This window comes from Acanthochromis polyacanthus, chromosome 12 (genome assembly GCF_021347895.1).
Source record: "Acanthochromis polyacanthus isolate Apoly-LR-REF ecotype Palm Island chromosome 12, KAUST_Apoly_ChrSc, whole genome shotgun sequence".
Taxonomy (NCBI): domain Eukaryota; kingdom Metazoa; phylum Chordata; class Actinopteri; family Pomacentridae; genus Acanthochromis; species Acanthochromis polyacanthus.
Genome location: NC_067124.1, coordinates 14248369 through 14267745, shown reverse-complemented (window position 1 = coordinate 14267745; position 19377 = coordinate 14248369). Strand labels below are relative to the sequence as shown.

Sequence of the window (19377 nt, the reverse complement as noted above, 5' to 3'; positions counted from 1 at the left end):
CAATTTGTGACACACTGTTGTGTTTGCCTCTGCAGATATTCGGAAAAGTAATGACAGTGGAAAAACAGAAACCAATTTTGTGCACCTGCTCTATCTTACTGCGTGTGAATGACGCACGCAAAGGAAGTGGCGAAGGTTGAAGGATGAGGAAGCTTACCAACACATGTGGGCACAGTGCCGTTCCACTGGGCCAGGGCATTGGGCACGGCCTCGCACCTGATGGCGCTGGAGCCGTGCAGCGTGTAGCCTGGATTGCATTCAAACAGTACTGCCATGCTGATGCCAAAGTCATTCCCTATCCGCTTCCCAAACCGGGGCTCAGGGACCGAGCTACACTGAGTGGCGCTTGTCCGGGGGACAGCTGGGGATAAAAGGGGAGGAAGGATGATGAGAGGAAGAAAGACAAAGAGTGGTGGGCGGGTGTGTTGGTCAGAAACACAACAGGGAGCAGGAGGGGAAGCAAGACAAAGGAGGCAGAATGAAACAGTAGAAAAGCTCTTGTGAATCTCCTCGCACATCATTAGTCACTCATCTGCTGTGCCAGGATGGGCTATTTGACTTCACATCATTCTGCTTCGCTCAGCCAAGCCTAGCCACATCCAGTGGCACTTCGCTGAACAGCCCTTTATGTGATGAGTTCAAGGCTGAAGTGTCCTCTTTTAATTCACACAGTGCACGAAATAAGTTTGCACATCAAAATATTGGAAATGTATAAAAAGCAGCCTTACCTTGATAAACAAAATGAAATCCTTTGGCTGTTTCTGTTCCATTTGTGGTAAACTTGAGCGTTATCTTGTTCCCTGAACTCAAGGGAAGGGTCTCGCCTAAAGTACAAAACAAAAAGGTACATTATCAAGATTGACTGTGCTGTATAACCAGTGACCAAAACAGTCAAATGAGAACAAAACATTTAAAAAAACAAACAAAAAAAAAAACGTATTTCCTGTGAATTGATCAGTACAAAAAAGGAAACACTGATTCGGTTCTGTGTACCATGTTGCTTTTTGTGTGTGTGTGTGTGTGTTTATATATGTCATCTGATCTACAGGAGACTGTCAGTGGTGTGAGTGGAAACGAGATCAAATTCATTTCCATTTTTTACATTGTGTCAGTCTAATCAAGTAAAGTATGACTGCAGTGCACAAAAATTGATTTGCTTTTTTAAAATTGGAATATACAAAGTTTATTCAATTGCAATCATAATGTAATACGTAGCATCAATGCAGACATGTAAGAGGGAAAAAAATCTTTATCTGCAGCTGCATGAAGCTGCATGGATTTCAGATTTTTCACTTGTCTAGGAAAAATAATGATTTGATTAGAATTGAGCTGAGAGACTAACATACTGTCTCGCCTGCAGTGCAAAACGCTGCACTTCTCCTGTCAATCTACTACCTAAATCCATGAGTTAGTAGCATAAAAAAAACTTTAAAAACGGGAAACTCGTCTTGACGGTCATAGAGTTGGGTCTCTACCTGAGTGTGATCCATAAATGGAGGAGAGAAGAGCTGAATCTGTTGAGGATCCATCGTAGATCTCGACCACATCAGTGTTCAAAGTCTGAAACACCACGAACTGACCGAAGAGCACTGCAGCAAAAACGAAACACAGACAAGATTGAGGTGTATCAAAATATGATGCTGAATTTGAGCCAAATCAAAACAGTATTTGAAAACATTCAGCTTATTCACTTGGGTTTTTAATGTCCCTGGACAGCAATTATCAGGCTAACTGGGGAGAATTCCAATTATTACCGCTTTTTAATCTTTGTGACACTTTGAACCAGTAACACGCATGTTAATGTTGTTTTGAATACAAAACTGCTTTCGCTTGAAGGGTAAAGTATCTGATCTAATTCGCAGTGGGTCTCCACACAGATGGACAAATTCAAATCCCACTGAAATTTTGACTGAACACACACTTTTCATGGGCTTTACTATCCGTATAAGACTGAGGACAAACCAGTCTTATCTCAACATTACATTAAATTTATGGAATAGTGTGGAGGATGATCTCAAAATGAGCAAAACTATCCAACAGTTTAAGGAAATATACAGACACTGCCTGAAAAATGCAATAATGTGGAACAGAAAATGTGTTCTTATGGTTTCTAAAAAGCTTTAAAAGTACAAGGGTAGGAGTTACAATTCTTCCCACTTGTTTTCATATATTTTAAGTGTCTGATTTGGTTTGGTTGTTCTTTTGTTTGTTGTATTTACTTCTTCTGATATCCTACAAACCTTAAGTAAAGCTACTTTACCAAGAAATCGTTACCTCATATCTGTATTGAGCTACAAAAGAGCAATAAAGCATTAACCACTGCAGTACAAATTGTGACTTTTGGTACCATCTCTTATCTGGACACTAGCTTTTAATAGGTCACTGTTTCCTCAAGCAAAGTCACATCGGCTCTCCACTTTAAACCTTCCCCTGACATTTTGTCAAACTACCAATAATTAGGTATTCTTTTGAATTTTGTGTCTTTCTTTGTTGTGTCACGGCATTTAACATGCAGAGAATAACCTCAGCACAATACAGCGTGTGGCACTTAAAGTCAAACTAAAAGCATCTTTAGGCTTCTATTCCTGCTGTTTAAAAAAGGTACACTTATTATAGTAATTCTGTAATGTTAAAAGGACTAAAAAGGAGAAGCTACTTTTGCTCTCATGTTTGACGGGTGTGTTGATGGGCAGCAGATTGACTGCAGCTGCAGAGCTCAGACAGCAGCAGGAGAACATGAGGAAGCACAAACTACCAGCGTTTTGATAGAAGCAGTATTGAAGAATAAAACACCAGCATACAAACAGAGCAAAGTGACATTTGCAGTTAAGTTTACATGCTGTTTAATGTGCTGCAGCTGACCAGCTAATGTGCTATGTTGCCCCCAAACTGGCATTTGTTTTGCACTTTTCCTTTGCAAATGTTTGTTTGGTTGCTCATTGGAAGCAGACTTTTTGCTACTAGTGTATGCAAATATGGCCTAAGCTGAAGCAATTTAAATGTCACTATGGAAAGAAGGCAAACAGCAATAGGATGGAATAATGTAAAGAAAGGGGGAGAGATTTTCATGAATCTAAAAATGTCATGTTGTATTTCTGACACCAAAAAGTAAACATCATTTCTCCCTTTTGGGTTTTGGATTGTTTTATAAAAGACAATAAGAAACAAATGATTGACTTGAATCTAGGATGCACTGGTCTCTCTGTACAATGTCAAGTGTTGAACAAACAACCCCAGAACTAACTTTAAAAAAATAAAAAAGAAATAAAAAAAATCGCTCAGAAGGTTACTGGAAAAATTATCCAAGCTGAAACACGAACTACTCAGAGTAAGCAGTGTAGAGTCTGACCTTTTATTTAACTAAACAGCTTTTATTTAATAAAAGGTCACATGACAACATTAGTTTATCCCAAATGTAACAATTAAACCTTATCCTCAGTTAAAGCGGTGAGGGAGAACTTATGATAATGAAATGAGAATTATTTAAATAAAGTCCTGCATAAATATTTCCAATTAAGTGTTCTGATTATATCAATGTGTATATGCCCTTGAAAATAATCTGATTCTCCAACCAAATGAATAAACATCACAGACTGGATCACTGGTTCTGTGATATTGTGTGTCTGTTGTTGTGCATGCCGGTGCACTAATGCAGATTGTACAGTGCGTGTGCATTATCAATGGTAAGATTACAGCCTCAATTGTGCCCTTTAGTGAACAGATACTTTCAGAGAGCTCCATATTTTTTATGCGTTTTCCTTTTATCCCTCTTCTCATTTTGCCTCTCTCTCTGCTCTTCCTACTAATGAAGTTGGGCATTCACTGCATTATCACAATAAGTTTATTTTTTGTGCCTTTCATGGAGCTGGGCTGTGCTAATTAGTGTCTGCACAATGTTTTTCTCAAACGGCAGCAAACAGCCAGCTAAGGAACAGGCGATAACAGAAATGGTGGGTAATGGAAGCAGTGCACAATACAAGTTCTTGAGCATCATGTTGGGTAAACCTGGGGATCACGTCACCACCTGGCACCTTACACTGCACCATTCATGTCATATGGACAAGCACTCACACCACGCCTGCATCACCGGCTGCAGGAACTGACTTTGTGTTCAGCTTAAGACCAGGCATCACAACAACAATGAAATTAGATTCCTACAAGATACAGGTCATGGAAACAAATTATAAACTAGCAATATTTTACCTGTCCAAGAAAATATCACTCAGTTTTATTCATCCAGAGTGATTTGATGATTTGAAAAGAGTTAAGTGATAAGAAAAATAATTAACAATGAACACTGTTATATCTGTAATACAGAGGAAACATTAAGCATTAATCACAAATACCATTCTGGTTTTCTCCAGTGGGTCTAATCTAAAAGAAATGAAATAAACAGTAAAGCATACGTGGCTTCAACAAACAATCATAATCAGTTTTTTCTTCATAGAACAAATCAAAGGTGCATGTAAAATTTAAAAATCCCAGAAAACCAGTGTAAGCACGCAGATTTTCCAAATAATTGTGTATTATCTTTCTCAGCAAAACTGTTTCAAATGAAACTAACACTATTGAAACAAAACAACTTAGTTATGTTTTCTAAAATAAAGACCTTTACAATTAGAGAAGTAACTGCCTTAACCATAAATGGGCTACAAATGAGAGGACTTCAAATGTACAAAACTATGATAAGGAAAGGGACTGGTTTCACACAGTTAAACTATTCGCCAAATGTGTTCACCACATCTTCATGCCTTAAAGCAAAATACACACCTGAGAAGATGTAAAAGAAAAGCAAAAAAAAAACAAAAAAACACCATTAACAGAGGCAATTGCTAAAGGTAAAAAAAAAAAAGGCAGCATATGTTTGTCCTTCTGGCTATGAATTATGGAGTAGCTCTCTGTCATCTTTGCTTTGTAGCGGTACGGATCTCCTCTGGCATGCAGTCGCGCAGTATACCACTGTGAAACCATTATACCACCACAAAACTAAGAAAGACACCAACAGTGAGACACACCGAGGCGCCGAGTAAGAAACAAAACTGAGCAACTTAACAGCCCCTAAAAGCGACGCTGCATCTTCTGTCCCAAGAGACGCTGCTTCGGACTGACCGTCAAATGACCGACCGACGACTGAAGACGCAGAGTGAGCAGGAAGGAGGAAATGTCGTTTTAAGCATAACAGTTTCTGTGTTTTTATAATAAGGCTGCCGTACTTGTTCAGTGTGACATGAAACAGATCGAACACAAACAGCAGCCAAAGACAAATGACAGCCAAAAAACTGACAAAAAGTAAAGATGCAAATGCACATGCACGCACACACACAAAGGTGCCGTCACACAGAGCAGCACAGGCAGACCTATTTCTTTATCTGTGGAGTAGTGAGAAAGCCAACGGCTGAACCAGAGTCTGAATAAGAGATGATTTTACCCTCCGGGACGGCTCACTGCTGTGGTATTAGCATACCAACACCGTGCTGTGTTGAATAGGCTGCACTTCCCTGCTTTGTGAACACACACACACAAACATGAGCACATGTATACACACACTCGCAAGCACACTGTCGCTCATTTCTGCCTCTAATCCAAAGCCAGTCATGCATGACTCCAATCTGCTCCTTTGCTGTAATCACGTCCAGATATTAAGTCAATAAATCATTGGAAACTTGTTACCTAATTTATGCAGGACTATGATGAATCTGTTGTCCTCTGGGCCTAGTCGTGGCGCTGTGCTGCGATGCACTTGGACAATGAACAACATTTTCACGTTTGCATCCTCACCTTGAATTATCCCAAAGCAGTGGAGTCACTTTAATCGCAAACCTCTGGGTATTAGATGATCATGGTTGTGAATTCCTATATCTCATACCACAGCACCTGCTGGGCACTGATAAAGCACAAAATATAAAATTATAGGTTGAGTCTTCTCTCGAGTGATGGCAATCTAATTTTTTAATTTCTCTCTTTGGTTGTTTTCTGCCAGATCTGAATGGAAACAGGGGGATTGTTTTAATTATTCATACACTTCAAACAAGTAAAAGTTCTCAGTAGTCATACCTTAGATTGATAGGAAATGAGGAAACTAGAAGGGCACAGGTGCATACAGTTAAGATTAACTTTACCAGAAAAACCTAGTTAGTTGCATAAGATAATTCTACTTCTAGCCAGCAGAATTTTGTTGAAGTATGAATTGTGTGACAGTTCCCACACACACACACACACACACACACACACACACAAACATATCCTGCAGAGATTTGCCAGAACATTCACACTGTGTACAACCTCTCGCCACCACATCTCAAAGGTGCTCCACTGGGCTGGGATCTGCAGAAAGTGCAGAGAAGTGAAGCAAATTAACATCACTGTCATGCTCCTGGAACCATTTTGGGATGATGAGTGCTTTGTGACAAGGCTTGTTATCCTGCTGGAAGTACCCATTTGTAAAAGTGCAGACAGTGGCGATGAATGGGTGCACCTGGCCAGTAACAGCGTCTAAGTATGTTGTGGTGTCTGAATAGCCCTCAGACGGTGTTAAGAGAAATGTGTGCCACGAAAATATCTGCCCTGCATTGCACTCCAGCAAGCAACCAACACTGTGTGTACCTTGCAAGATGATTCCATTTATTTTCTTTCTGTAGCATAGCTTTTCTGTTTTTTTTTCCCCCCAAAGGACACTAGTGGGTATAGTTTTTAAATCTGTGACGCTCAAGTACTGTTATGCACGACTAAATGTTGTCTTTCTTTCAAGGGCAGTTCACAGTTCTAATCCCCAGAAGAGACTCCCACTTGTAAAAAGGTTAAAAGCCACCGTTTTAAATAAATGCAGGTTAAAATGTTATTAAATGCAATCCATTGTGTCATACTGAAGGTACGCTATCATGACCTGTGGAGTAGTTCTTTGTACTTCATACTCGGCGATTCAGTATATTCAATTTGAAACAATCTGCCAAGTATCAGCATTAATTTGAGTGGGAGAACTGTGTGGGAGACAGCTCTTAAAAACTCAAGGTTCAGTGGTTAAATGTAAAATCAGGATATCGATATCAAGCAGAAAATAATCACATTTGAGGAATGCAGGCCTAAAGTGTTCAGCCTTCAGACATCTCCACTATGACTACCCAACAGGACCAGTGGTGGATATTCCAAGTCTTCACTCTGAAATTGTCTTGGGTTGACTTACGAAACACTGTTCATTGAGTTTTAATGCATGTTACTAAACCTGAGCACAAATAATGCCAGAACTGTATTTATTAACGCTGCTGATATTGGGTGGGTTGCCCTGTAGCAGACAGATAAGGGCCTTGCTCAGGGACCCAGCAGTGGCAGCTTTGTGTTACTGGGACTTCAACCCTCAATCTTTCAAACAAGTAGCCCAAAGTCTCAACCACTGAGCCGCCACCACCACCCATCTATCCATCTACATTCACCCTGTTCCTTCTCTCAGCAATGAAATCAATCATTAATTCACACATGCCCAAACCATAGCAGAGTCACCAACATGTTTGACAAATCATTTGCTCTTGGCCATGATGAATTTCTGTGTTTTCTCCACACATTTGACTGTACTCCACAAAGTTTTCATCCTCACCAGAAAGCGTCATATTTGTTGCACAATCATTCTTGCATTATTTTTGAGCATAATTTCCTTTTAACTTTCAATACACTTGGTGGATCGAGTGAATTCAATCTTTACCCTCCAGATACTCCACAACAGCATGGATGACTTCGAAAATGACAACCAAGCGAGTGTGATTTCAGTTTTGGGAAACAGAAGTCAGACGGTGCAGGTCGGGTGAGTTTGGTTCATGGACCAATAGTTCAAAAGCACATTTCGCTGCTGCCTGATGCTATGTGGATGGAGGCATTGTGCTGGACCAACAGCAGCAGCTTCAAACTTTATTGTCCCTTTCTTTTTTTTTTTGTTTGGTTCCAACATTTGAGTTTTTGTGGACAGTGATGTAAGACTTTATAGGATACAGTTATGCCCTCTTGTTTCCGGGTGACTGTTGAAGGACCCTTGTGCCTCTTCCCATCATTTTACTGGAAGTTGTTTTTGTCAGGCCACAGAACTTTGCTCCATAGCTCTACCGAGTCGTTTTAGTGTGGTACTAAAATCTCTGTGCTTTTCAAATTGACCAAAGGATTGCATCTTGTGGGGTTTTTTTTGTGCATTTCAAAATTTGCTACTTTTTCAGTGAACATCTGTCATGTTTGCAATTTCTATAAGCATCACTATTACCATTGTCACTTGCATGGCCACGTTTTTACTCTGAACACTGATAAATAACTCCACTTCATGTATTCAGAGTTACATTAGAGGTCTCTTGCATGAACTAATGTCAAAAAGAAACAGCTGTACAACAAAATACCAGTAGTTTAGTATTTTAATTCCTGTAGGACCATTGGAATGAGACATTTAATGTAATGAATATAAAAATATTAATTGATAATGAACCAAAAACTGTAATGACTTGATTACCAAACCAACTTACTCAAGCTGTTGTGCTTGATAAATTTATTCTTCCATTCTGGCAGCCTGCCTTTAATGCTCTGAAGCCGTCTCAACTGGCCTGCAACTTCAACCATGAATTAAAGACCACATGACTGAGAAACAACTAATCATTGTCAGTTACCATATGCTCATTGTTTATGTTCAGATTCAGTCACCCTGACAGATGCAGTTGTCACACAACGTTGTGTAAACCCAAAAGTAGTCACTGGTGCAAACAATGAACTAGTACAGCATGACTTTGAACTTAAAGCTATATATGAACACTACAAGAAAGATGTAGCCTCTCTGAAGAAAAAAAAAATCTACATATTTGTTTCTATACATTCTAACATATATACAGCAGACATAAAAGGTCCAAGCCAATAAAAAAATGTATTTCAGTAATAAAAGTGTTCTTACAATTACATTCAAATGTTGAGGTTCAAATCCATAATTTTGTTAAAAGCTCAGAGCAAATTCACAGACTCAATTAAAACTGTTGGCTTTGAAGATAAACTTCACAGACAACAGTGTTTAAAAGTAACAGCTAAATTACTTATTACAAAGGTAAATGATAAAATTAATTGTAACATTAGTATTAGGTGATATCGCTGAAGCACAGAGCCTGGAAAGCACAAACGTAGATTGTTAGCAGCACAACACAGAGTAATTGTTTTTGATTTTTATTTTAGTATTTCATTTCCTGTGAAGAAAGTCTTTCTGTATATACGATCGTTTACGAACATTCAACAGGGTTTGGCTGTGAAAGACATGTTCAGTCAATCTATCATGTATCTCAATTGGACTTTAAGTAGTTTTCATTCTGAGGCTGTGTCTCAATTTGACTACATGATCTGTTAAGAGTTCAGACAATCAAAGGGAACAAAAAGTCCCCTGTCTACAGCAGGAAAGAGCAGAAAAGGCGAGAAAATATATCTGATTGGCTGAAGGCTACAACCTCTCCACTATAAATTCTGTCTGCACCGTTCATCTGGCCTCTTTATCATTTTGGCTTTTGGGATGGAGTCCTTTCGCTGTCAAAAACAAGGGCATGTGCTGCAGATAGGATCATTACAATACAGCAGGGAAGAGAAGTGTCATAATGCTAGAAAGGGTCTTTCAGTCGCTGACTCTCCTTTCTCTTTCGATGTGATCTTTTGCCTCTTGAACGAAAGTGTGCGGCCCATGGGATCATTTGTGTTGTGTGTAGTTGACAATTATAAAGCCCTTGTATAAAATAAAATAATCCACAATGCAAATTTGAGAGCCTCTTGTCTGTATTATCTTGCTTGTACATGAACTTGCTGGAAAAAGACACACTGTTCCGTCCTATCTTTTCAAAGAAGTGAAACTGTAGAGAAATAAAAGATAGTTTCTGTCCAGAAATGTTGGTTTTCATTTTATCTGAATGCTTGCCAGCATCTGTGAATGTGTGCCTCTTAAAATAGCCACATTTAAATACTTAGAGACAAACAGTAAATGCAGGGTTAATATTTGAACTACCAAAGTCTAAAAAATAGGCTTGTGTTGAGATTAAATGTGCTGTGCATGACTGTGATGTGGCTGGAACACCATGTGCTTTATGTAGGAGTCTGTTCTAATGTGATTGACAACATGATTTAAAACAAAACTAACAAACAAAAAAACAAATAGCAGCAGAACTTTTTCCTCTGCCTCTGGTTGAAGCTACACCCTAGTGTCGTGTCCGTCGTGCTTTTTTTCAAATAAAAACTATTTGGCTTCTCAGTGCTCCACTTACTCCAGTGAGACATTGCTACTGCTGCTACAAAACTAAGAAAATACTGCTAAATACAGACAACTTATCTGAAAACAAACTCATGTAAGAGTCTTTGGGGAAGCTATTACTTGTTCGTGTTATGCGACAACAGCAGGCTTAAATGGAGCATTTACAATAAAATATTCAAGGTAACACTAAGTGGCTGCACATAGTAGAAGTAATACAGCATTTCAGTTTTATTCCATTTGACTCTGGTGGGGGCAAAACTCAACAAAACCTTTTCACCAGATCAATTCTCAGTGGTGTTAAAACTGTTTTGATGGAGTATTTATCTAAAATGGAGTATAAAAGTCAGATAAGAGTCCTGGTTCCGAGGTATCATGTGGAAGCTAATCAGTGAACCTTGACTACCTCTGCAGGGTCTATCTCCCTCTGCCCCTGCCTCAGTCTGAAAGGTCTTAAAAGGATTTTGTCTGACAGTGAGGCAGGAGTGAATTCTCCAGCTCCAAAAACTACTTCCACTTCTCTTTTGTGCATCTTTATCATTTTGTCAACTAAACCGACTCAGGGGATGTGAAGGACATGACTGGCATCATCAGTATCTATTTTATTTTCTGTGTGTTGTTTTTTTCCCACATTCAGTGATGAATCATTTTCCTACTAGGTGACCTTACTAAGTATTCGGCTCCCAGCACTTTGTTTCAATAAACTGATTACTTTTCTGATTGGCTATCAGCCTGAAGATGTTTTTCACCGACTCAAAGTTCCCTTAAAAATATATATATATATATTTCTCAAGATTAACTTCCGCAGCACTTAATTGTTGGCTTTGTGTTCAAGAAAATGTAGTTACTTTTCATGAGATTTTTTTTCTATTCTTCTGAGGGCTTGTTTAGTACCATTTTCTGGCACATATCGTTTTATCATGAAAAATACTCTAACTATATGGATTTCTCATCCTTGTGAGGTTTGAATTCTGCCTGTGTCAAATTTAATCTAGTCAGAACAGGTGGATTTAAAATTACAGTCTGTGAAAAGTGGCCACTGATGGTCGGTTGCAGCTGACATCTTCACCCGGATATTCTGAATTTCCATTTGTTTACTTATCGGTAAAGTGTCCAAGTGTTGGGCGTGTGCAATCAGAACAATCTGCTTGCAGTTGAAAACTTACATTTAATTTTTGCAAGAAACAGAACAACTTTGCTGGTACAAAGTCACTCACTATCATCAGATCTTGCTGTGACAAGCAGCTGCTAAAGGACACTTACCAAGAGTAAGTGGGAAAGTAATGCAGGCTCATTTTAGCCCACAGCCACTGGATTAGCTACATGTGCCTAAAGGCAAACTATGCACAAAGCCCAGATGAGGTGTTAAAGACACTCACAGCAACGGCAATACTGAAAGGTAAGAAAAATGGAAGCATATGTTTGTCCTTCTGGCGATGAATTATGGAAGAGCTACCTGTCGTCTTTGCTTTGTGGCAGAACGGGCCTTCTGAGATTCTGGACTGTGACAGCATACACAAGCCTCATTTACAGAAACCAAAGGGATTATATGACAGCACAGACACATATATTTTTAATGACCCATTATCACAGTGAAATTGCATCAGCTCTTTTGGCAGCGAGTATGTAGCCGCACCTTGGCACAAGCTGCATGCAGTCCATTAGGCTGCTATCTTGGGTAAAAATGTCCCTCTGTGGACTGAAAGCTGTAAGCATTGGTCACTTCAAAAGAGGACAAAGGACAGAGAAAAAAAAAACACGGATATGTAACTGTACGGTAAGCTTCCAGTTTTAGCTACACTCTTTTCACAATTTATTTTTTGCCTGTGGACTCTTGAAAAGCACGGAGAACGGCGACACATTGTGAATCTCATCACCTTGAGAACTATAAGTTGTCATATCTGGTTGAGTCAAGTGCTTGACTGACACTAAAATTTGACACAAGCACACTCTTTAATTACACATCCACACAGCGAAAGCACCTTTCAAGTAAAGGCTGGGCAGAAGCACAGTTCATATTAGGTTAATCGCATCGAGACAAGCGCATATAGTGTAAGCTGATGCAGACAGACAAGGTAATGGGTTCTGTGTGGATGTATCTAGTCATGTACTAGGGTGGCTCCAGGCATAATCTTACTCTTCAGCAAACACCACTGATGAGTCAACAATCAGCGCCCGGGGTCAACGTTTTTATGATCGCTCTCAGCAGTTCTCAGTTTCTCTCTCGCTCTTCTTCTCATTCCCTGTCTTGCTCATTATAACTCTCACTCATTATCACACTCTCCATCTAACCTGTTCTGTCTGAGACTAAGATCTTTTTCGTAGTTACTCTCTTTACCTCTCGCAGTCTCCACGGTCTCTCTCGCTCGCTCTCTGTCCATCTTGTTACAGCCCAGATTTATTACAGCAATCTGTCAGCGCTCCCGTCTCGCATCCTGACACATTCTGTGGCAGCCATTATGCATATGTTGTTGTTAGTATTATATAGACACATACACTGGAGCTATTAAAAGCCTGCGGCAGAGAAACAGAAGTGAATGAATGTTTCTGCCGATTAAATCAAATTCACCAATGACTCATTATGAGAATCCTTCCAGCGTGAGTGTACCTTAAACTGAAATGGAACTTTTGCAAAGTTGACCACAATTTTAAACAATATGTTACAGTGGTCATTTGATCTGCTACATAACTATAATCAGGTCAGGGGTTTCAGCCAGGTTTAGAACATATGAAGTGAAACTGCTGCAGTGTGTTGCAAGAAAAGTACTAGAACTTATCCTTTTGACTTGAAAATCATTGACTTTAATGAGAGTCTTAGATCTACATTGATTCGGCAAAAATTTTATACAAATTTAATGACCTTTGGTGTGGATGTTGCTGCATTTCACTGTGAATATTTCAGACACAGTCCAATTCAAAAAAAGTGCAATTTACCAAGCAAAAGAAAACACCATACCAATACCAGAAATGCCACAGAGAGTCCCGCTAATTTGGCTTACCTTTGAAGCCATCAATATTCACACAGAATGCTACTCCGAACAAATAAATCCTCGAGGCTAAATACAAACTTAGGCAGAAAAGAAACTGTTTACCAAGAAGCACTGCTTGGCATATTTGTTAAAAATGAACATGTATCCACATGTTTTTAAATTCCTATTTCCTTGTGTACTACTGTATACACTGAGGTTTATCTTGTCTCCCTATTTTTCACAAGAAAAGCCCATATTTTGTTGAAAGTATAGAACAAAAAAAGTTACACGCCAGTTACAGAACTTTGCATAAATAAGAATGATTTCATGTGGGCCCGTGTATGTCTGTACGTTTACAAGCAGTGCCCAAGGCAAAGGTTGAGTGCCATGAATAATTCATCCCTTCATGAAAAGAAGCAGAGTTATTGTTTGAAATATGACTACAACCATTTTTTCTGACAGAATAATTAAACATTAAAGGCAAAGACAGATGCACATCGTAGCTTAACGATATTTGAATGGCGCAAAGTAAAATAAGCTTTGCACTGGTATAAATATAGGTGCTGAGGTACCAAGAAATTATGGCTCACAAATGAATGTGGAGCATTTTTATTGACTGCATCCACAGCGTGGTTTGAGCATTGGTCTCTACTGGTAGATATTTTATCATTTTTATGATTATCAACCAGAACACAGTACATAAATGTCCATATTACCATGTATACAAAAGGTAAAAGCACAGACCAAGATTCTAAAACCTAAACTATGCTTCATGTTGGAGCAGGGCAGCCAATTTATTTGTATGCTTGAGGTGATGCTTCAGGGGGACCTGCGCTAGATTACAGTGGTGCATGGTGATGTTATTGATGGGTGTTTATTATGTGAATACATTATGTTATATCAGGTGCAAAATGTAGCGTGAAAAAATGCTGTTCAAACGAAAACAGACAGCAAAGTATGCACCTATCCACAGGATCTGTTCAGTCAGTGAGGCAGAAACCATGGCAGCTTGGATAAACGACAGTAAATCTAAACAAACTGTTCCATGATACCACTAAACACAATATCTGCTGGGATCCTAAACATGCATAAACATCACAAATTCTTTAAAAGCTGCCACTGTCAACCTGTTTCAGAATCTTTAAACACACACTGTAAACCTGTGCTTTGGGGAGAACCTACAACAGATGACAAAAGAAAGAGAAGCCCATTTAGCTCATTATGTCACCACTATTAGTCCAATATGCATATATGCAAAAACATGCAGTTACCACGAACCATACTTCAGTACTGATTTGTACTACAGGTGTCGCAGTGCCCACATGTCTGAGACAACAAGATTAGGAGGAACACTAAGCATCGCTTTCATCTGGTTGTCCCTTTATCAGTACAAACAAACAACAGGAAGTACAACAAATAAGGAACCCTCAATTCTTTGTCTTTATCAGGAAAATGAGAGCTGCTATCTTCTGTGTTTAGTCTTGCAGCCAGAGTGTGATGTCACTACTTCAGCAGTCAGCCAGGTCTCTGAGCAACAAGATCATCTAAAGAGCAAAAAATCAATAACTTACTTCTTCTGTCACAAACTTGGCAAAGCTAAAAATTAAAGGAAGATTGATCTTTTTCACAACCTATGATAACATCATCAACTGTGACATAACTTCCAAGATCTGGGAACATTGTAGCTCTGTACACACTGATACACACATAATGGTATCATTTTGTGAAATATGAAACATTTTCCAGGACATTTTGCTTTATCCAAATCAAATGCAGTTGTGATATGATTAATAAAGAACACTCTTCAGAAGACATTTATGTTCCCTTTTGTACTTTGTCTCAATATTCTTGAGGTTAACAATTAAAACATCAGCCTCTCATTGTTTATTTACTTAATTGTTATTGATTTGAAGTGTGTTAGTTTAACTCGGATACATTTGTAATAATCAACAACTGAAACATTATTTCTGGTTGTCATCCTGGCAAACATGACCTATACATAATGTCAGGTGCTGTACTGGCACTACCTTTATCCAATATTTTAATAATTTTCATTACATGTGTACATTTGGTTTAATTATTTTCAAGTCTATCCTTTCAATTGCAGCTTGTTCAGTAATACAGTGTGCTTGCAATATGAGAATTTCAAATATTCAGTAACATTTTCTGATACATATACCTATATCAAAATCCATATCAACCCTTGTGGCTACACCTTGACAGCAAACAATATACATCCACATAAACCTCCAACCCCCCTCTGCAGGTGAAAAACCCTCAGGTCCTGGGCCAGAGTCAGGAGATGATATTTCCAACTGACCTTTTCCTGCAAGTGCAACCAGGTTGACACAATGTCTGAAAGGCTTATGGTTCGCTATCGGTCATATGAGGGACGGACTAAGACACACGCTTGATACTCTACCCTAGGCGCTTACAAATTTCAATTACCTGTATACTAGACACTGAAATGTGATTTCTGTTATCACACTGCCTATAGGCTAGACTTGGCTGCCAAGCTGCAACAAAGAAAACAGAATTTCTCTTCATGCTGTTTTATCTGGAGCTTAAAAACACTGTGAATGTTGGACCTTCATTCAGTGTGCCTAATTTAACCCACTAGATTAAGTATGGTAACACAACAAAGTTAAAATAAGCATAATTTAAGGGCGGCTGCTGTGGTTCCAATATGATGTTGTGTATTACAAATTAATGGCTGGTTTCTAATAGCACTTACATATGCAAACAAGCTCTGCTTTGATGATTGCTATTAAAGCAAAAACTGTGGTGAGCTTGTTTTACACTACTGAGGTTGGGATGTTGGGATATTAGCATTCCAGCTTTACTTTTCACATCAAAGATTCACATATTACTGGTAATATGAGAGATACATGTAGCTGTAGTCCAAACATTTTCAATTTGCTCTAACCAGGCTGTGAATGCCAGCTGTTTTGTTCATCTTTTACTTGGAGCACATTTCCTTCAAGCCACACTGCAGCACTTGTGTTCATCATCAGTGAGACTTTTCAATAGCCTCTGTCTCGACACTCCATGGAATAAATTCATAGGCCCAGGTAGGAATGTTGCTTGGCGACTTCCACACTCCATTAAGCTTTTGCTGGCAGTTTAAGCAAAGGCTGCATTTGTATGCAATATTTATTAAAAAAAGACCTGTGGGTTCCTGGACCCGGTGAGCAGCAGGAGATGACAACAGAGGATGTAAACTGTTGGACTGCATCATCACACAGGGGATTAATCTGTGTTTCATAAGCATGCGGCTTTACAGAGAAAAAAAAAAAATGTCTGCCCACATTTCCACAGCTCTTTATGACTAACATGGAATGTTGAGCAGAAACGCATCAAAGGTCTTCCAGAGATCTTTGCTGAATTATGTATATAGAGAGGTGCTTGGATAAACTGAGCACTAGAGAATTTGCTTGCTCCATCTATTCCCCTAGCTGCTTGACCTTCCTCTCCATTACCTACAGTGCAGAGCATTTTTCATGTCAACACAATCAATTCTTGTTTGCCCTGATTCTATTCTGCTTTTACACCTCTTACAAGAGCACAAATACTGCTATTCTTCATGTCGCATTTCAACTCATATGTGACACTAGAGAGCAGCCAGAAGATGTGCAGCAACGTGTCGCTGTGGAATTTTAACACGTATGTATTGATTAAATAAGTTTTCATCAGACACATAGAAGCAGTTGCCTTCAGTCACTTGTTATTTTTCAACTATCGGCTCGATTCTCTGCAAATTCATTTTTACATATGAGCCTCGTTTACATGAATTGAATATCACTGGAGCAGCAGAAAAGCATTTAATTTGATTGTCAGTGGCTGTAAGCATCAGACATCCCAATCCAAACGTACAAAGCACTGAAATGCATGAACACAAAATAAGCTCTACAGGGAAATGAATAATGCAAGTCTGATCATTTTGTTCAGTACAACATCGTAACCTCTGACCAGATTTGAGAGGAAGCCTGTCCTCATTATTAACTGAAATCTTACAAAAAAGACAAAACAATTATCACTTAGCCTGATCTTTTGGCTTCATTTTGAAGGAAAATTATTTCAGGACAACTACACCACATATGGGTTTTACGCGGCGGAGGCTTAACAGAATAGGAGTAACAATTTTCCTCAATGTGTTATGCTTGAAATGCTTACCAAAGTCTCCGGGGACAAAGATGTCGTAGACACAGCTCTGGCCTCGGGTGTAATTATGCGGGTAGTTTGGGGACAGCACAGTTCCCTCTGAACCTGTGAAGTGGCCTCCGCAGGGAGCTGTGCAGACGGGAAGGGAAGCAACACAAGCACAGTAAGCAAATGTGAAACAACCAGCTGATAATACCTGGGGAAATAAGGCAATAAAATACAATCAGCCAGGCCATTTTAACTGGAACCAGTGCAAGGTAAGCAGTTCGTATCACAAAATGTAATGAAAAGTCACCTTTGATCTTTCAGCAGCTGACAAATTTAGTTTTGACCAGAGCACAAAAAATAATTCAACATTTGAAACATTTTGGAGGTACTTTCAAAAGGAAAGAGTTGTTTGTACAGGATTTGAACCCAACAAGGAAACAACCGGCAAGAAAAAGTACTTTTAGTCTATTAAATATGTAAAAGCATCAGTCAACAAAGCATACAATCACAGAAATGCAACACGCCTGTGACTTTAATCAGCATTTATCACGGAGAAACATGCTTAGAGAGATTCACATTCACCTCTTCTGCTTGAAATATCTTTTCTGTCGAGAGTTTAGTTGCTCTTTTCGTGAAGTTGGCAGATTTTGCCTATAATTTAACTCAATAGATTGTATTTTTACAAATTGTAATATACAGTAATGCAGTTCTGGTTGCTAAAAATGCAGCAAGAAATAAAGACCGCATCCACAAGGGAGGAACCAGCACCTGTCTTTGCAAACTATTAGGCCCAACCAAATGTCATACCCCTGCAAGCTTGTATGTCCTAAACTTTTACTTGCTACTGCAGACACTCAGTTGGCAAGAAGGTTCATTAATATAACCTGTGGTCTGTCCTGCACCTGCGTCACATCTCAGAGTCCTATCTTAAGCTGTTAATGATGTACCTAATTTGCCATGAGGAGCTCTAACGCAGTTACCTCAGACCTCACGGACCAACCATCAGGTGGGGGAGCCTCGCCTGTAAACAAACACACACTCATTTGTCAAAGGGAAGCTGTCACCTGCTGCTCTGCACTCTCCGTGGCCCACACAATGCACATGTCGCTGCTGTTTCATCAAGCAGCACGAGAGGCGAGCAAAGGTGGTAAAGATGGATCAGCATTTGGTTGTCGGGAGAAGCAAGAGGCATGTAATCAAACATATGTGATGACAGCAAGTGGGACTCTGATTCAAGCTGATTTGTCAGACAGACTGGGAGACTGTTTTGTGGTGGGTGAGGAATCTGAGAATGCTGCTGCTGGTGGGAAGGAGAGCATAGAGCACTGCCAATCTGCAGCAGGTGAGAGCAGCACCAAGAAAAGGAAGGAATCTCAAGATGGGCTTTAATGGTTTCCCTGTGACAGCGGAGAGAAGCTCTACGGAGGAACAGGTATACTGGGAAACCAATCACTTTGTGTTCTGTAAAGGACTGATGAGCAGGGATAACCTCAATGCTGAGAGAAAAAAAAACAACTTCAGTTATAATTGAAATCCATCCATATCCCTACATAAACTGTGAATTAAGTTGCAAAGAGGATTCAAAAGTCTAAACACCAACATTTTCATGACATGTTGCCTTTCAAAATGTTTGAATTCCGCATCATTCCAAAAAACAGCTGCAAATAAAGCAGATCCAGTGTTTTGGGATTTTTAATTGATTATATTTGAATAATACTGAACACAGCCCTTCAGTCCTTCTGATTTTGACAGACAAGGCAGATAATGGAGGCATTAATCTACCAACATTCTAATGCTAGACTTTTGAGGCAGCTGATATCATGATGTACAGGCACATATTTTTCTGTACATATATTTAGATAAATAAAAACATTGTACCAAGCACTACTGAGGAGAACTGTGTGAAACTGGCAGCAAGTCTGTGAATCATACTTCATACATCCATGTGCAATCTTTTGCATATACAACTAAAATGAAAATCCAATTATAAAGCATTGTTCCACCATACTGTTAGCTCCACAATGT

General features: G+C 39.2%; 1 protein-coding gene across 6 annotated transcripts in view; it reads right to left on the bottom strand.

The window, feature by feature from the left end:
- Positions 1-19377, bottom strand: part of LOC110966116 (CUB and sushi domain-containing protein 3-like) — a 241430-nt gene that overhangs the window by 101943 nt on the left and 120110 nt on the right. For all 6 annotated transcript variants that reach the window (XM_051956539.1, XM_051956535.1, XM_051956536.1 and 3 more), the window contains 4 exons: positions 17377-17493; positions 1476-1589; positions 729-824; positions 158-361 (listed from right to left, as the gene is read on the bottom strand). In XM_051956539.1, coding sequence (XP_051812499.1) covers positions 158-361; positions 729-824; positions 1476-1589; positions 17377-17493 — 531 coding nt within the window. The remainder of the gene's footprint in view (positions 1-157; positions 362-728; positions 825-1475; positions 1590-17376; positions 17494-19377) is intronic.